The 19614-nt window shown below is 35.9% G+C and overlaps 1 protein-coding gene across 4 annotated transcripts; it reads right to left on the reverse strand.

Annotated features, from left to right (window-relative positions):
- Positions 1–5776: 5776 nt before the first annotated feature.
- Positions 5777–19593, reverse strand: LOC108342708 (ATP-dependent zinc metalloprotease FTSH 9, chloroplastic). Of its 4 annotated transcripts, XM_052879730.1 has the most exons (14): positions 18597–19592; positions 15841–15906; positions 15597–15731; positions 15387–15452; positions 14210–14395; positions 13683–13769; positions 13474–13587; positions 13237–13361; positions 12130–12238; positions 11717–11842; positions 7051–7374; positions 6852–6975; positions 6418–6506; positions 6305–6325 (listed from the first exon to the last, which is right to left on the reverse strand). In XM_052879730.1, exons 1-14 carry the CDS (start codon positions 19398–19400, stop codon positions 6320–6322), a joined length of 2361 nt encoding a protein of 786 aa, XP_052735690.1. In that variant the 5' UTR covers positions 19401–19592; the 3' UTR covers positions 6305–6319. The 4 variants fall into 4 exon arrangements, with proteins under 4 accessions (XP_017435990.1, XP_052735691.1, XP_052735690.1 ...); XM_017580501.2 differs by lacking the exons at positions 6305–6325; positions 6418–6506 and adding an exon at positions 5777–6294 and having other exon boundaries at positions 18597–19584; XM_052879731.1 differs by lacking the exon at positions 6418–6506 and having other exon boundaries at positions 6205–6325; positions 18597–19589.
- Between the last annotated feature and the right edge of the window lie 21 nt (positions 19594–19614).

Below are 19614 nucleotides of genomic sequence, written 5' to 3' on the forward strand. Positions count from 1 at the left end.
TGAGGTGGATCTCGTGATTCGAGCTTAGATATTTTCAAACCAAAGCTCTAAAATCCACTAATAATTGGATGACATGTAAGCAAACAACACACGACCATCTTTCCAGACAAAATTTTTTATGACATTTATTGTAATTAGTACTATTATTTATTGAACAGTTGACGAAATAGTAAGTGGAGTTATTAATTAACGGTGAAATATGTTGTAATTTGTTAATTTTAAAGTTTTAAGATAATATAATTTGTTAACATCATTTTTAATTTATTAAAATGGAAAGAGAAAAATTAGTTATAATATTGAATAGAAAAAACTGATACCAGATATACATACTTTGAAATAAGAAAATTGAAAGAGATATAATTGATAACTCATTTAAAATTATATTAAAAATAATTAAGTTAAATTTGCATTAAAAAATAAAAAATGATTAGCTTTCATGATTCAAGTAAAAAAATAATAATAAATGGAGTTATTAACATTAGTAAAGATAGATATAATGAAAGTTACAGAAAGTTCAAAGGGTATTTTAAAAAGCATTATTTACAAGAGTTTCTTAAATTGTTTCTTATGGTCTCCACAACACTTTTGTGATTTCTATCATGTCAAACACATTTAATTTTTCTTCTATAGTATCACTTTTTTTTTTTAGATAAAAAGGATGCTTTTATATATTTTTTTAATTCTATCTCAAAAATATTTATTTAAAAACTTTACTTGAAAATTCAAGGTTTTCTTTTTTTAATTTTCCTTATACACAGTTTTCTTAAGCCTAAGAAATTCGATGTATTGTATAAGATCTATTCTTCAATTTTTTTTTTCAAAAAAATAACTAGTTAGAAAATCATCTCAATGCTCTTATCTTTAAAAAAAAAAAAAATTCATAGAAAATGATTATTTAAATTATATAGAGTTTAATAAAATGATACTCGAATATTTTATTAAAAAATAACTACGCTATAAATAGATTTTTCTATTTCGAGTTCATTTTTATAAAACCTTTCTATCTCTAAAAAAAATTCTTAATCTTTTTCTGATTTCTCTCTAAGAAATATAACTCATCATTTATTTGTTCTTCGATTAGAGATCACCATTTAGTTCACAAGAGATAATCTACAACTTTATCCAATAACCGTAAATGGAGTAAGTTCTTTTCTATCTTTTATAGAATCAAATTTGTGTTTATCGGTTGCGTGTGAGTATGATTAGGTTGCATGTGACTCCAGTATGCTCAAAATGATTCTCTGCCTATTTCTGGTCTTGGTGGTATGATCATATCATTGATTTGATGTTCATGAGTGTAAATAGAGTTACTTCTGAGATTAATATGATGGAAAAGTGTCTTAAAAAGCTTTAGGAGTATTAGACAGGGTAAAGGGACCTAGATATAATTATTGTCATTTTTGTTTTATTTGGATTGACTTGGTGATACTTGGTAATTGTGATTTAGATTGAATGATTTCCATATTGTGGTTGTGATCTCAAATGTATAGATTAATCTTATTTTGAGTTAGCTTGGTATATGTCAAATGAAAATGTGTTATGCATGATGCTTGTTAAATTCATTTTCTGAGTTGTGAAATTTGGGGTTAGCACTCTGAAAGGGTACTTGTAATTTCAATGAATCAATTTAAGGACATTGGTTCTCTTTTGATATAAAGAAATAAAACATTTAATTGGAGTTATGAGTACTGCCATATATGCATTTTTAAGTTTGTGTTATGCAAACTCCTTAGTGCTTAGTGAATGTCAATTTTGGGTTTGAAAAAGTTAGAGTATGTCTGCTAATTGGACAAGTAGACTCTTGTTGAGCGAAAGTCAATTTCATATTTGAAAGAGTCAAAGGAGGATGGATCATTGGACAAATTTTCTCTCATTAGACGAATTATTATACACTTTTTTACATTATTGGACTTGTTGAGCGAGCCATTTGTTCGCTAAGTGGGTGTCTTTCCAAGGGTAACTCGCTGAGTGAGTAAGTCAACTTGTTGGACAAGTCTATCACATGTTGTATGGAATATATGTTCTGATATATGAGTGATCTTTGAGAAACTATTGTGTTTTTGGAGTAATTAGTGTTTTAAAGGAATATGTGTTGGGTACAAACAAAGTCCCACATCGGATAAAATAAGAGATGAACATGGGTTTATATACTCATAACATATCTCCATTGTTAAGAGGCCTTTTGGACTGGTACCAAAAGCAAATTCGCGAGGGCTTGGCCCAAAGCGGACAATATCTTATCACTGTGGAGATATCTATGTGTATGTGTGTGTGTTGAACCTCCCTACAAATGGTATCAGAGCCCATGGTTCAGGTCCGGTGACCGGGCTCAGTTGAGTACGTCCCTCCATGATCAGGTGAAGCCTTGAGCCCATGGTTCAAGTTCGGTGACCGGGCTCAGTTGAGTACGTCCCTCCATGATCAGGTGAAGCCTTGGCAGGTGGCGAAGTGAATCATGAGAGGTGGAGAGCAAGAGATGCTTAGTGTTTGACCATGAATTGTGAAAGAGAGAGTGTTGACCATGGTGTACTCGAGGATAAGAAAAAGACTTCCACTGTAGGGGAGGTGGTCCTTTGTTTGAGGGGAGGATGTTGGGTACAAACAAAGTCCCACATCGGATAAAATAAGAGATGAACATGAGTTTATATACACATAACATATCTCCATTGTTAAGAGGCCTTTTGGAGTGGTACCAAAAGCAAATCCGTGAGGGCTTGGCCCAAAGCGGACAATATCTTATCACTGTGGAGATATCTATGTGTATGTGTGTGTGTTATCCCTCCCTACAAATGGTATCAGAGCCCATGGTTCAGATTTGGTGACCGGGCTCAGTTGAGTACATCTCTCCATGATCAGGTGAAGCCTTGGCAGGTGGCCGACAGATGGCCTGGAAGTGAATCATGAGAGGTGGAGAGCAAGAGATGCTCAGTGTTTAACCATGGATTGTGAAAGAGAGAGTGTTCACCATGGTGTACTCGAGGATAAGAAAAAGACTTCCACTGTAGGAGAGATGGTCCTTTGTTTGAGGGGAGGATGTTGGGTATACAAACAAAGTCCCACATCGGATAAAATAAGAGATGAACATGGGTTTATATACACATAACATATCTCCATTGTTAAGAGGCCTTTTGGAGTGGTACCAAAAGCAAATCCGTGAGGGCTTGGCCCAAAGCGGACAATATCTTATCACTGTGGAAATATCTGTGTATGTGTGTCTGTTGAACCTCCCTACAATATGAACATGCTTTATGATAAAAGAAATTGTTGTGGTTTGATAGATGAAAAGGTAATAATTTCTAAGAGAAAATGCTACTATATTTGTTTGATGTGTAGAGTGTATTGATATTAAAATTTATGGTAAAATTGTCTTGATTTTACTAATAATTGAACTCATAGAAAAAAATACTTAAAGTGAGAATTGAAAGAAATATTTATCAATAGATTGGGCATCGATAGTCAAATCTACATATAGGTGATTTACTTTGTTATTTTTGTTGGCATGAGATGTGATCATGGGATGACAATTATTTTGAAGAAGAAGGATGACTATAATAGAGTCTCAAATTCTAATTAATACACTTAGTTATGAAGAGATTGTGTTTAACCTAGATGAGTATAAAAGAATCATGAATGTCTTTATGCTTGTAATATTATTTAGTTTGTATTCTATACCATGATGTTTTATTGTAAATATATATATATATATATATATATATATATATATATATATATATATATATATATATATATATATATATATATATAAATCTTTTCTTATGTCCATAATCTAGAATTATTAGTATAATCTTTAACGATTCTAACTTATCATTGTACTTGTCTTTGCTATAGTGTTATTGTCTTCTGATTGTGTTTATTTACATGAGTAGGGAATGATGATGGGTTGATAGAGAGCATCATTGATGCTGCCAAAAAAGGACATATGACAACCGACATAGTTGTGATTGGTATAAGAGAAAAATATTTTATACTAGTCAAAAGATCTTTTTTTTTATATTTTTAAATACTATTTTGAAGAAACTTTTATATTAGAATACAATACACAATATATTTTTATCTTTATTGTCTATGTGTCTTTTATAGCTTAATGTAGGAATATGATTATTGCCTTTAATGCCGCAGTTTGGGTTGTTACAGTTATAAAAAGATAACAAAATAATTTTAATAAATATATACTTGAAATTAACAATTTTTTTAAATAAAATTTAAATTAATATTTATATTTATTACTTTTTATTGCTTTAAGGATAACAAAATAAACATGATAAATTATAAATCCATTTTCTATTTTTATTATCAATATAATTGAATAACATGATAAATTATTTTTTAACAAAAATATTATTTTAAACGTTAAATTTAACTTATAATTATTACCAAAAGCTAGTTAACAATCTCATTAACTAAATTTATTTATTAAACTTAACAATAATATTTATCTTATATAAGTTAAGCATTACGAACAAAATATGACAATAAATTTAGTTTCTCATGTATGCATATATTATTTTGTATTGTATATAATTAATTTTCAGAACTTCATCTAATATAAATTCATCCAAATCATTAATTAAAATATATATTATAATTCTTATTAACAACCTTAAACTTAAAGATTTATTGATTGAAGGGGATGAATGGGTAAAAAAATGGATCTATTTGAGAATAGAATCACATGTTGTCTCAGTACTTGTTTGTCCAATGCAATGAATGTCAGTACTTTACCCCACATGAAAAAGTTAATCATGCAATTCTACTATTATTGCTTGCATTTAACTTTTTCTTTTATCTTATCTTCCTTACAACAACAAACTGACAGCAAGAGGATGAAAGAAATAAGTCATGATGTTTTTGTACAACAGGATCCAAGACAAACCACATGTGTATCGAGCTGTAAGATCACTTTTCCTCTTTTATTATATATAATGTTGGTTGAACATTCCTCTGATTCACAATAACTAGTATTATTTGGAGTTAATATCCAAGAGAATTTTTATTAACATAAACTATTTTTTTTAACAACATTCAATTAACAAAATTGAATAAAAAATAATTGTAACTAACATCAGCTAAAAAATATTATTAATTATTAAATATTTAAATTAAAATAAATTGTGTATTTGATCATAATTGAAACATTATATTAAAATAAAAAAACATTAAAATTTAACAAATTTAAAACACCTTGGCCAGGGAGAACATTTTACAAATAAAACAACTCGAATATTAAAAGTTTCAAAATCAATATATTAACATAAACTCAATTCAAACGTCATGTAATTTTTTAAACTTGAAATCAATTAAGGTTTGGAATCAAAAGAAAACTTAAAACTGTTTCACTTCAACCTTTAGAGCAGTGGAAAGGCCGGAGACCATGAGTGACATGAAATGACACCATAAACATAAACATTTAGCAGGTCATTCTAACCAAAACGTACGAAATGTTGCATTCAGACGCCAACAGATATTTTAGACTTGCTTCAAAATATCAATCATCTTACTATAACAATACAAAATCATCACTATCATTAGTGCCAGGAAAAATGGACTAGGTACAAAATAATAAATTCGTTTATTATCCAAAGGTCAATGTTTCATGTTTTGTTTTATGGAAGAAAAGAGGTATTACCTCAACTCAATTGCGGTTGATTATGATTTATGGGCCACAGATCTGTTTTATTTTATGGAAGAAAAGAGGCCAGGCCACCATTTGGAAATGGACTTCGTTAAATTGTCCCTAGCAATTCTGACAAGATATTTTTGGAGTAAAAGATAGCAGAGTCCATAATACTTCACAGTATCAAACTGTACAGAAATAATTACATTTGCAGGCAATCACATGTGACCACAATAATTGTCAGTGTAAAAACAAAATTCAGCTAACAACATTTATGTAATAAAGGGACACCAATTAATGAGTAAATTTTGCACCTTTCCATTTCCCATGGCTTTGGAGAGTGAATTATAACACAAACAACAGGCTGGCTACTTGTTAAAAACGATGCCAAAAATTCACCTTACAGAACTGTACAGAGTTGTAATGGTGAATTCATGCTATTTGAGATATAACTTCACTGTCTTCAGGGAAATGATGTCAACTCATATCCCAAGTTACAGTCCACATAAGTTATAACAGACAGATCTTAACTATCAGGTATCTGTCTTACGATGGGAGAAGAGGTTGTTGTGCACCTTTGACAAAGGTGGCAAGCTCTGTTGGTGCTACCACCATTCTTAACCACTTTTGTAGCTCTTCACCCTCAACTTTCTCCTTTTCTGAAGAATAAGCACCACTACAACATCAGAACTAAGCCCAGAATGACGAGTTTCAACATCAGTATCGTATACATTCACGAAAGTAAATGATGCTAACATCTCAAATTAATTAAAATCCCTTACATGACCAATTTTTTGAATAATAAACTCCAGGTGGAATGAACTTGTAAGCCTAAATCTAATCTCCACTCCTACTTGATAGATTTTAGAAGCTGTAAATCCAAATCTAGCATAATTATTCGTGCAATTTCACTGATGGCTTAATGACACAAATGAATATACAAACAACACATGCATACGGTCAGATGAGCATTTGTTCACACTTCAGACCAAATAGCTAATGCCAGGGGGCATGTAACATTGGTATCAAGAGTTATGAACACGTTCAAGAATAATTCATTATATTATTTATTTAAACAGTACTACCTTAACACTAAACATATCAATCAATCATTAAAGTATGTTATAAGATATTACATGTATTCATTGCTATTAATTTGTGATGGCCGGAGAACACTGCTAGATCACCTAACATTGAGAACAGTAAGCATAATTACCTTCCAAATCAGCACCAAGACCCTCCAAAACAGTTGGATTTGCTCGGATAATGGATAGTGCTACAGCCAGTGCAGACTGCAGTAATGTTTGCACCTCTTTTTGAACAAGATCAACAAGATGTCCCTGTTGAATTCAGACCAAAATCAGCATAAGAAAGAAATTGAATAGGAAGAAGAAAAAGTTACAGAACTGCAAGACCTGATCCCTTCCCCAAGGAACTGCTCCCCCAAATTCATCAACTCCACCACTAGAAAGTGTGGCTATTGAAACAGGGCCTATGGTCTGATTAAGACCATATTCAGCTATAGCCTTGTATGCCATGTCAGTTGCCCGTCGTATGTCATCAAGTGCTCCTGTTGATACTCGACCAGAAAAAGCAATTTCTTCAGCAGCACGTCCTCCAAGAAGGGTAACCAGGCGACCATGCAACTCATCAACAAATAGCAAGTATCTATCCTCGGTTGTTGGAGGAATATAAGTAAATCCCAAAGCCCCTCCTGACCTTGGCAATATACTTAGTTTCTGATGACAAACACGATATTAAGGCACTGAATCATACTTAAAATGTATTTAAAGATTAATGAAGATCAACATATAGATTTCCAAGATACAAGTTATATATACACAAGTAGGCAGCAAATTTTAAGAGTAGCTTCTACAACTGTGAGTACTTGTTTACAAATAATATGACGATGAATAAAAAAATGAAGCACAACCGAAACTTAATGGAGCACGGTATATACAGTACTTTGCCTGCAGAAGCTCCTGTCTCAGATTTTCACAATTTCACCTTACTTCTATGATAGGTTTCTGAATTGGAAACCTATCTAATTCGCACTATCACACACAAAACAAACAGAAAAAGAGTATGAACTGTATATTTTTGTATAACTCCACAGCCACACCCACCAAGAGAGCCAAGTTGTCTCTCCACAGGATAGGAATAATCCTGTCTATACACTAATACAATTCAAAAGGTGTCCAAAATCAGAATACAATAGCTCTTTTATAGGAGCTTTATTTCCCACCCAAATACTAATACAGTTATAACTACCTAACGCTTCTCCCCCGCTTTATTCCCTTTTCTCTTTCTTTCATAAACTATCCATTTCCTATCATTACCCACAGCCTGATGTGAAACCTTGTCCTCAAGGTTGAAGTCTGGGAATTGTTCCTAGATAGTTAGCACATCCTCTCATGTTGCTGCCTTACTATCTATTATAGTTGGAACTGTGAGCACAGTTATGACTGTGCATTCTGCAAATTCTTGTCTTATCACTTGTTGTAAAATGGCATCTGTTGCAGAGCCAATAGACGCAGTAATTTCATCTAGGACAAGTATTCTGTTTCTCTTAAGTAGTACTCTACCAAGGTAAAACAGTTGGCGCTGTCCCAAACTCCAATTTCCACCTTCGTCCCTCCCAGAAGAGTCCAAGAGACCTGGTAGCTTGCCGACTGTGTCCTTTAGCTGGCATTTCTCTATAACCTTCCATATTTCATCATCTTCATAGAAGCCCAGTGGGTCCACGTTGGTCCTAATGCTGCCCTTGAAAAGAGTTGGTTCTTAAGGGGTGATGCTTAGTTTCGTTTTCAAATCCTTTAACCCCATCAAGCATATGTTGATCCCATCTATTAGAATATCACCTCTTGAAGGTTCAACTAAGCGAAACAAAGCACTGATAAGTGTATTTTTGCCACTTCCAGTCCTCCCAACAACTCCCACTCTACTCCCTTCTAGAAACGTACAGTTTATACCCTTGAGAACTAATTGAGCATTTGGACGATATCTAATCTCTAGGGCTCGAAGATCGATCCTACCCTTGGAAGGCCATGAAGATGAAGGTCTGTGATCCTCCACAATGGCAGGAGGCTCTGATGGAATGTGAATGAATTGCTTGATTCTTTCAGCAGAGATGATATGGTCAGACAACATGCTATACATCCTACTCCAAAATACTTGGGATTCTTTCAATGTCAATGCATAAGAAAGAGACAATCCCACAAGACCCGATGATACAGATTCCCTGGGAAGTAGAATAAGTAATGCAGCTGCTGAATACTGCCACGTTTTGAAATATTTCAATCCTTAAAATTGACCATTCCGTGGCCACATTCGCGTGAAAGAACACTGCTGCATCCATGTCCACAAGCTTTAGGTAGTTGTTGAAAAATCTGTTTACCATGTTCAATGCTCTTATAGTAACCACCCCAAGTGATGTCTCGGCAGTAAAATTCATGACAAGAGCTTTTGGGTTCCATTGATCCTCATCGATTCCCTTGAAGAGGCTTGATAATATCCATCTATTGTGAACATGATTCGGTGGATTATATTTTGGACTGGAGGTAGGTCCCTGGGCTCATTAAAAACTTCTCCCAAAACTGACAACAGCTGCTGCAACTCCTCCGTTTGGACCCCTGTTAAGTCTGGACTGGTTTCTGCGATCTCTGGGTTTATCTCTGCCTTTCCCAAAGTCCAAACCAAAGTCACCACCTCCACCGCTTTCATTTTCATCAATGCTTTCAGTGCCACTATTTTTCCTGCCAAGGTGGGATCCCCGTTTATTGTTACCACTTTTTCCCCCTGTTTGTAAACCATCTTTAATTCTCCCCATTTAATGGTCACTGCCCCCAGTTTAGTTAACCACTCCATCCCCAAAATCAAATCTACTCCTCCTAATTCAAACAAATAAAAATTTTCAAATACCTCCGTTTCACCAACATTTACTGGAACATCCCTGCAACAGCCCCGTGTTTGTTTTTTTCGGCCATCTCCCAAATTCACCCTGTACGGTGGGGTCTCTTCTACAGGTAAGCCTAGCTCTTCCACCAACTCTGTTGCTATAAAGTTGTGGCTAGCGCCACTGTCAATGAGAATCATCACATTCTTCCTCCGAACCCAACCCTGTAACTTCATGGTTTTGCGCTGAGTGAGCCCGCTAGCAAAAAACGACGATAACTCCATGCGGTTCAGATCAGCTTCTTCTCCACCTTCTTCCTCTTCGTCATCGTCAACTTCGTCTTCACCCATGATCACCACCCGCAAGCTTCTTCCTGGGCAACGATGTCCCGGACTGTAAGGGCCACCACACTGGAAGCACAAACCCTCTTCCCTCCTCCTGACGTACTCGGGGTAAGGCAGATTGCTTACTCCTCTTCCGCGACTGTCGCTCACGGTACTATTCCAGCTCGGGACGCTGTCGTTCCCTGAGGACCTTCCCTTCGAGTCGTCGCCGCCTCTCTGCTACCCCTGATCGTCCCAGACCTGGTTTGAACGTTTCCGATTGTCCCAGACCCGGTTTGAACGGTTCCGATCTCGCTATGGTGCCGGTCCTACCTTGATATCGCCCCCACGACTGGCTGCCCTTGGTTTCGGTTCCTCCCGCCTTCTGCGCGCCTCGACTCGTCTTCTCCACGTCTCGCGCAACCTCCATCGCTGTTAATAAATTCTGAGGATTATGCGGACGGATCTGACTTCGAACTTCCCCTTGCAGACCCGCGACAAAATATCCAAGGAGCTGATCCTCCGTCATGTCCTTCGTTTGCACCCCTAACATTTCAAATTCCTAGATGTACTCATCGACGGTGTTGTTCTGTTTTACCATCACTAGTCTCTCAAACATTGTTCCTCTGTCGCGACCTCCAAATCTCCTTATCAGAGCTTCCCGCAAGCCTTCCCATGTTGTCGCCTGAGTTTTCTCTTTCCAGAAGCGGAACCAATAACTCGCGCCCCCTTCCATGCAGACGTACGCCAGTCGGAGTTTTTCCCTTTCCGTCACCTTATGGATCTCAAAAAATTTCTCTGTGTGAGAAATCCACCCTAGCGGATCGATTCCTTCGAAGGTTGGTAACTCGATCCTCTTCACCTAGTTTCGTTGCGCGCCACTCGAAACTTCTTCACCATCGCCTTCTCTTTGTCCTCCTTCGTTTCTCGAATCTTGACTTCCCTCTTGATGGCTCTCGGCATTTCGTCCTCTCTCTCCAAACATTCGCATAAATTCTCTAAGTTCTTGTCGTAAGCTCATCGTCTCCGCCTTCAACCCATCCACAGTCGTCTCCAAAGCCTCCATTCGACCCTCCAGCACATTCATCCTTCCCTCCATTCTTCCTTCTAGTGCATTTAATTTTCCCTCCATCTCACTCCTGTCTCTCACTGATCCGGCAGGTCGGAACAAATTGATAGGTTTCTGAATTGGAAACCTATCTAATTCGCATTGTCACACACAAAACAAATAGAAAAAGAGTATGAACTGTATATTTTTGTATAACTGCACAACCACACCCACCAAGAGAGCCAAGTCCTCTCTCCACAGGATAGGAATAATCCTGTCTATACACTAATACAATTCAAAAGGTGTCCAAAATCAGAATACAATAGCTCTTTTATAGGAGCTTTACTTCCCGCCCAAATACTAATACAGTTATAACTACCTAACGCTTCTCCCCCGCTTTATTCCCTTTTCTCTTTCTTTCATAAACTATCCATTTCCTATCATTCTATTTATCAGATATCGCTCCCGAACTTTTTACATTATTCACCATAACAGCTAGAATTTCTAAATATCAACAATGCAAAATTGCTAGTGAAAATTAACCCATCCACCTCATCTCTCATCCCCAACCCCATATAAGAAAAAACAATTTCAGGCCAATGGCTAAGAATCTCAAAAGCAAAGCCAATATGAACTAGAAATAATCAATCATCACAGTAAATTTAAACATAAATACAGTAATTCTAGTTGTAGGTTAATATACCAAGAATCCTAAAAGCTAGCAACTGAAATCCAAAATTTAAAATAGGCAATATGCATCCTCGATCCGAATGAGCATTTTTTAGTTACCAGTATGAGCATCTTCAACCATTTACCTCAACACGTGGTTGTCCAGGAAGAAGCTTTGCAACTGCAGTACCTACTACAGCATGACCAGCCTCATGTCGTGCAACTACAGCCTTCTCGCTTCCTTGCAACTTGGCAGTCTTCTTCTCTATGCCCTAAAACAAATAATGTTTCATATTAACACTTGCAGAACTGAAATTTTTAATTTCATGCTCATTTGACAGAGAAAAATCTGACCAAACTACAAGCAGTAGCAGTTAAGTGTGTAAAAATTAGATACATAAACATCCAAGATCATTAAAAGAAGCAAAGGACATCAAAATTTTGGTTATCACTTGAGTACAAGTTAGACTACTTTTATCCATACCATACAACTAAGTAGAGCAGTAAGCACCAACTAATTAGAGTGAATTATAGGCCATCTTGAGAAAGTTTGACTTACAGCTATAGATCTTTCTACAGCTTGGATGAAATCAAGTTTTTCCACCACAGTTTTATTTTGTCTTCCCGCAAGTAGAGCAGCCTCATTTACAAGGTTTGCAAGATCAGCTCTGTAACAATATAACAAGCAAGGTAGTCAAATTCGGGAATTCTACCTTTAGGAAAGGGGTAAAAATTGTTATGAGAATCACAAGATTTAACAAAATTAATACACATTTGGTAATATTCTTATAAATTAATATATACGCAAAATAGTGTGTGTGTGTGTGTGTGTATATAACCCATATTCCATAAATGTCATGAATCATATTAACAAGTCATAGCCCATAAATTAGTAAAAGCTTAACAACACTAAAACACAAGTACAAAAAACATCAAGTTAGCTAACACGACATAAAATTTGAAAACCTCAAGCAAATAGTAATATTTTAATCTTAGAGTCTAGATGTCTAATCTTATAAATGCGCCACATTATAATCACAAGGATCCAACATTTGATCCTCATCTTCAGCTCCATCAACTGGGAACAAGGCAACAGAAAAAAAAAAGGTGGGTGTGGGGAACAACGAGATAGCAAGAGGGTGCACTCAAACAGAAACGGCAAAACCATAAAAACCCTGCGTCAACAGAGAAACAAAGAAATTCAAATTCAAGCAAAAAATAGAACAGAGAACAGAGACAAAATGATGGGTGGCAGCTGCACTTCAGTTTTCATTGTTGCAGATGCCTAGTGAAGAAGGAGCACCTCAATGTCAGGGTTCCCTAATTGAACAAAATGAAAGCAACTTCGAACAGTGACGAACCAAATTGGGCATCACTAACTTAAAGCTGGTACAAAAAAATCATTTAAAAAAATATTCATAGCATGTCAGTTTCAATTAATAAAAAAATCACACGCTTTTAGAGATTTTATGACTTGAATCCAAATTTCATTGGCCATTTGAATTTTTCAGAGGGATTAAAATATGATTTTTTTACTAGCATTGTAACAAGTACAACAACAATAGTTTTATCCCACTAGGTGAGGTAATGATGAACAAGATTCCAACTGAAATTCAAATCTCCATATTTTCAAAAGAGGGAGAGTAGGCGAGAGCAGCATACTTACCCAGTAAAACCAGTGGTCATACAAGCAATGTCACCAAGGTCAACATCCTTGGCTAAAGGAAGTTCCTTCTTGGAAACGTGAACTTTTAGGATGGCTTCTCTTCCAATCCTATCGGGTGTTTCTACCTAAGAATTATGGGAAATTTAGTAAAGATATACATAATGTTGATAATTGTCAATATCAATGTTTAAACCATAGGATGTCATGTACTAAAAATTAAAAAATAAAAATACAGACCATAACGACGCGATCAAATCTTCCTGGCCGTCGAAGTGCAGGGTCCAAGACATCTGACCTATTAGTAGCTCCAAGAACAATCACTGCAGAACTGCTATCAAACCCGTCCATCTCCTGCAATGCAACTTTTAACAAATTAGTTTTATTAAAGTAGGTTTAACTGGACTTATTTCTTTACATTCACAAGAAAATGTCAAAGGAATGCTGACAGTGAGCAACTGATTCAAGGTTTGCTCCCGTTCATCATTGCTGACCATGCGAAATTTTCCATCACGACTTTTAGCAACAGCATCTATCTGCATACCAAAAGAAATGTTCTTCTGTTTAATAAAGTGGGTGTGTTTTGGATAACTGCAAAAGTTAAATTATTTCCATAATCAATTATTGTTATAATCGATTATAGTTAGAATAACATTCTGTTCCATTAAGTGTGCCAAAAAGTTATTTTAAGATAATTAATTTCATTTGGACACAGCAAAAAATATGTACAAAACTTAAAAAGGAAAATAAACTGTTAAGAAATAGTTATTAGTTCTAAATTTTCATACTCATAAAAACTAGTTCATTTTTTCAGAGAAAAACAAATCTTTTACAAATTTCAGCTATTATCTCAAAAATGCAGCTGAAATTGCAAACAGCTTTACTATCCCAAAAACAGCCGAAATCTTTAATTAATCTTTCACAAATATGTTGAGCCAAATGATCCAGCAGAACAGAAGAATATATATTTTTATACCTCATCAATAAAGATTATGGCCGGAGCCTCCCTTTTTGCCCTTGCAAATAGATCTCTAACACGGGAGGCACCCATACCAACATACAATTCTACGAACTCACTAGCAGAACAACTTATAAATGGCACATCAGCTTCCCCAGCCACAGCCTTTGCTAGTAAAGTCTTACCTGTGCCAGGAAGACCCACCTGTAAGATAACCAATAGATATTCACTGTCTAGATATCAATCTAAAGCAATATTAAAAATCCTCACATACAGAAAAGACAAGTTAAAACCTTTCAAGAATTAATGCCCAAGACTGTCTATGCCATGCACATCATGATGTGGTCCCCTATATTGCAAGCTAATGATTACTTAAAATATGAGAATATGTTAAGAGGTATTGGATTAGACTTTGAAAGGATTTAAAAGTTTTTTTGGATAAAAAATTCTTATGTTATTCAGTCACAACTATCAGAATTTTTCAGGAGGACAACCAATTCATTGATATTCAATTACAAATACTTAAAACTTATAAAACTCTTCCAGTATTCAACAATTACAAATTTCAATAGATTAGGATTAAGGATAGATTTCATGTGATTTTTAATACGAGACTTGCCTAGAAGCTTATTCTTTCTTTTCCAACTAGTTGTCAGTTTTCTTTCTCCCATTACACATAATCTTTCTCTTTTCATTGAAGACAAGGTCATGGCTGCGCTGATAGATTTTTAGCTAAACCAGTTGACAAATTTTCACACTCAGCATTATTAGATAACAAAATTGAACTTACTATTGATGCCCAAGAGCAAGAATGAGAAAATATTAATGTGTAGAGGGCTAGTACAGCTTATATATGAGCACAAATGTTGCTTAGCATGACATAGAGCTAGAATCTATTAGTTATTAAAAAAATTATATTGGTTTTACTTTTCCTTTTCTAATCCTTATCATTTATTCGTTGTGTTTTCATTGAATCTGGTTATATTTAATGTTTTTTATAAACCTACGGAATATTTTCAAATCTCATAATGATAAAATCTTTTCAAATCATTTAAATTCTGATATAAATAAAATATTTTGACATATGTGGCCCATTCTCAAACAATGAATCACAGCTATAGTGTTAGCTAATAACAACATATGGTTTCAGCCCAGTATACGAGTATCATTTTCAGACACTGTAGCTATAACTTACCAAAAGAACACCACGAGGTGGGCGAGCACCCAGCCTTACGTATCTGTCTGGATTTCGAAGAAATTCCTGGCAAGTGAACATCAGCATTGTCAAAACTAAAAACTTGTATCACCAGAAAAACTGAAGAGAATATAAGATAAAGCTAAACAATAAAAAGCCTTTAACCCTACAGACTGTAAGTGGTGAAAATGACAAGAGAGTCCAGCTTACCACAATCTCTTCTAACTCCTCTTTAGCTTCATCAACACCAGCAATATCAGCAAAAGTTATTGTTTCTCCTTGATCAGATGACTTCCTACCAGCAGAAGTGCCTGATTTGCGGTTCCGAATCTGACCAGCTGTATGCTGTCAAGCATACAATTATTTAGAAAAAATATCATTTTAAAGCGGTAGGAAGCCTAGGTTGTATGAGAAGGTCCAAGGAAATAAGATGGGACAGAATGCAAACTCACACCTGAGAAAAGCTTCCAGGGACTCTATGGAGAAGCCCTGCAAGCACAGCAGCATAAAACAAGGCTATCTGTGAATATGAGAATGAAGTCAGTATGCCTCGTGTGATGAATCATATCATCATGGAATCAACCTTAAAAACTGAGGAAACTTATAACTCATTGGAATAAGCAGGTGAATATTTTGAACAAGCTATACAACATTGAATTGATAATGGATTACTGGTGAAAGTGAAAATAACCGTGTCATAAACTACAAATACAATATTGCATACCAAACAAATTTCGAAAAGCTTTTGTTATTTTGGGCAGATGGTTCACATGAATCCAATATAAAAGTTAGCTATTATTAAATGATCAAGGTAATTCAATGCTTTAAGAAATTAATACTCCAAATAGGATTATTGTGGCTTTCTGAAAATTATCCTTCTAAACTGGCATAATAATGATTCACAAAGGATGGGAGCTGCATCCACAACTCTGCTCTTAAAGAAGGAAACACTTAAGTGCCAAGATTTTAGTCCAGCCCCTTCATTGTATTGGTAAAACAATTGTTTTGCTTCATTCTAAGAAATTGTTGAGAACGTGCCTTTGGATGTTGCATACTTTTAGCAAGATTTCAGACTTGTTCCAGTTTGAATTTATTTTCATTCATTAGCCGTTAGTGGATTAGCTATTTCCTACTTTTCAGCTAAGTTATTAGTGTGACTGCTAGAATAATGGGATGTGATATCTTAGTCAGTTATTTCTGAATGAATTTAAATTAAGTTGTGTAAAGATAATAAGATGCTATAGAAAACACTTTCTGTTGCACTCTATTCTTTTATCAATTTCTGTATCTTCACTGTTTTCTCCCGTTAGCCACTGCCTTTGTTTTTTCTAAACCAAACTGTTGGTATTATAACTCTCTTCTTGAGGACCTGCGTCTGTGTTTTACAATACCATGGATTCTGAAGCAAGTTTTTCCCAAGCTGCCCTCCCAATCTTTGATGGGGGAAACTGCGACCCCTGGACAGTGAGAAATGAATCTTACTTGGAGGTATTTGATCTTTGAAAAACTGTGAAAGAGGATTATGATGTCCTTCAGCTGTCGGACAATCCTACCATGACCCATATCAACAATCCTAAGGAGAATAAAACTCAAATAAACAAAGACAAAATCATGCCTTTAAGCTGGTATCTCTACACCATCCTCACTAGGACCATGACTCTCAAATCTGCAAAAACAATTTGGGATTATGTAAAGGTGAAATATGTTGGAGATGAAAGAATACAAAGCATGCAAGTGCTTAATTTACAGAGGAAATTTGAGTTCCAAGGATGAAAATAAAAGCTGCATAATTAAAGATCCAACAGGCCTTGGAATGTTCAAAGTCAAGATGGGGAGAAAAAGCCAATGAAGGAGAAGTAAATTGCATTTCCACTTATAGCAAGCTCAGTTGATCTTTGGCACAAAAGGCTAGGTCATTTCCACATTTGGAAAAGAACTACATGCTGAAAAATCAACTCGTCCAAGGAGTTCCTTCCTTGACAGAAAAGCCAACTGAATGTGAGGCTCATAAAATCGGGAAGCAAACGAAGAAACCATTTCCTAAAAGTAGTTGGACAGCCAGTCAAGGTTGCAGCTTGCTCACACCCATGTTGTTGAACCTCAAAGAACTTCATCACTAAAAGGAAGTCTCTATTATATAATATGTATTGTTGACCTAATGAGAATGTGTTGGATTTACTTTCTTAAATACAAATTAGAAGTAGTTGTGGTGTTCTAGTAATTCAAAGCACGTGTTGAAAATCCAACCAATTGTTGTATTCAGATTTTGAGGTTGGACAGTGGAAGAGAGTACATAGCTAATTAGTTTCAACAAACTTTTCATGAGACTGGGATTGGGCATCAATTGATGAAAGACTTCTTTGGTCAAGAAATCTATCTATCACTCAAAACAGCACACACTCACTCACCAGATTACTGGAAACAGAACTGTATTATTATTGTAACCAAAGAATATAGAAATAGAAGAGCACTCTCTCCTCCAAGGGTTTCCCATTCACAAAGAGCCAAAGCTCATTTTATCAAAGTTAAGAGGATCATATTAATTCATTTTCAAAATTTGAGGACCAAAATGTATCAAAGTTTCAAACAAGGATCATTTCCAATTTCACATCAATGTTTAAGGATTAAAAACATACTTAACCTAAGAAAATATTTAGAAGGATGCTAAGACTTACACTTATTTGTAGAAAATACATACCTTGAGTTTTGTATTAAAACTCAAGGATGAAAATAGGGTAGAAAATTAATGTTGGTAGTTACTAGCTAGTCCCAGACTAGAGACTACAGGATGGTTGTAATGTGTTTAATATAACCATGGATGGTGAGGTGCATCTATCAGATGGTAGATTTTGTAAAAGAATACTCACTACAGGAAAGGTTTGTTTATGTGAAAGCAGGTGTATTGTTATACTGTGTATGATTTAAATGTCCATCATTATACTTTGTTACTTAATCATTTGGTGTTCTATAAGAGGATCTTCATATCCAATTCCGGAACCAATCTCCTCACAAAACAAAAGCCCGGTCCCACTATGTGAAGTTGGCTAAATGGATCGTATGGTGCCATTGCTCTAAACTAAATTCAGATAAGCTATAACTCACATTAAAAAGTCTCTAGCACCACAGTAATAATGCTATTACTAGTTTAATTCTCAAACTTCATATATCTCTAAAACTACACACATAACACAGGTGTTGCCACATTCTTACCAGTGCAGAGTTAAAGAATCCACCAGATCGCTTATCCGGGGACCCAAACTCCACCTTATTGTCCAGCATCTTTTCATAGGGAGTTCTGATATCACTTGGCCTTGTGGTAGTGTAAACTATCCTCTTAGTTGGCGCAACACTCTTCACCAAGGATTCTGATTCTTTCATCCTAATAATATTACTACTACTACTACCACCATTCCCTGCAACATCGTCACCACCACCATCATGGCTTGTTCCAACGCCAGCCTTCAACTTGAACATGATGTGGACCCCATCCACCTCCACTTTCTGCACCTGGTCACTATTGATCTTACTCAAAAACTCGCTATAAGGCACACTCACAAACATCGTCGGAGCCTTCGGGTCCGACCCGGGCAGTGGGGTTCCGGGTCGTAACAACCGCATGACGAAGAACCCAATCCCTATTTGCAAAAGCAGAATCCCAATTTCCTGAACCTGAATCAGTGGCTGCCACCGCCACCGCAATCGGCGCCACCGCGACCACCACCCGTCCTTCCGCCGGTTTGAACCGGCATCGTCTTCCTCGGTCTTCTCCTCGCCGGAATCGGCCGCAGAATCTGGTTCTCCGGCAGAACGACACGCCCATGATGATCGGTGGTGACCCCACAATCCGTACCTAAGAGGACAGTCGGGCAAAATTGGGCATCGGAAACGATGGAGGGTGTCGTAGAGGGAGGGAAGAGAAACCCTAGAATTTGCGCGGGAAAATGGTTGGTAGGGTTTAAATTTCGTGTGGGTTAAAGCTGAGAAATAGTGATAATGATAATCTAAAGGTAACATTCGAAGTGAGTAAGAGAGACCCGAATACAAAATATTGGAACTTAAAACGTGGGTATTGGAGTTTGCAGAGTTGCAACAATGGTGGGAAGGCGAAAGAAGAAAGAAGAAAGAGGAAGAGAAGGTTATTTGAAAGAGAATGATAACCTTTGGATTGAGGGGGACTTGGAAGATCTGAACCGTCGATTTCCTTGTTTTTCGACACTCTAGTCAATGG

Source organism: Vigna angularis, chromosome 6 (genome assembly GCF_016808095.1).
Source record: "Vigna angularis cultivar LongXiaoDou No.4 chromosome 6, ASM1680809v1, whole genome shotgun sequence".
NCBI classification, from domain to species: Eukaryota; Viridiplantae; Streptophyta; class Magnoliopsida; order Fabales; family Fabaceae; genus Vigna; species Vigna angularis.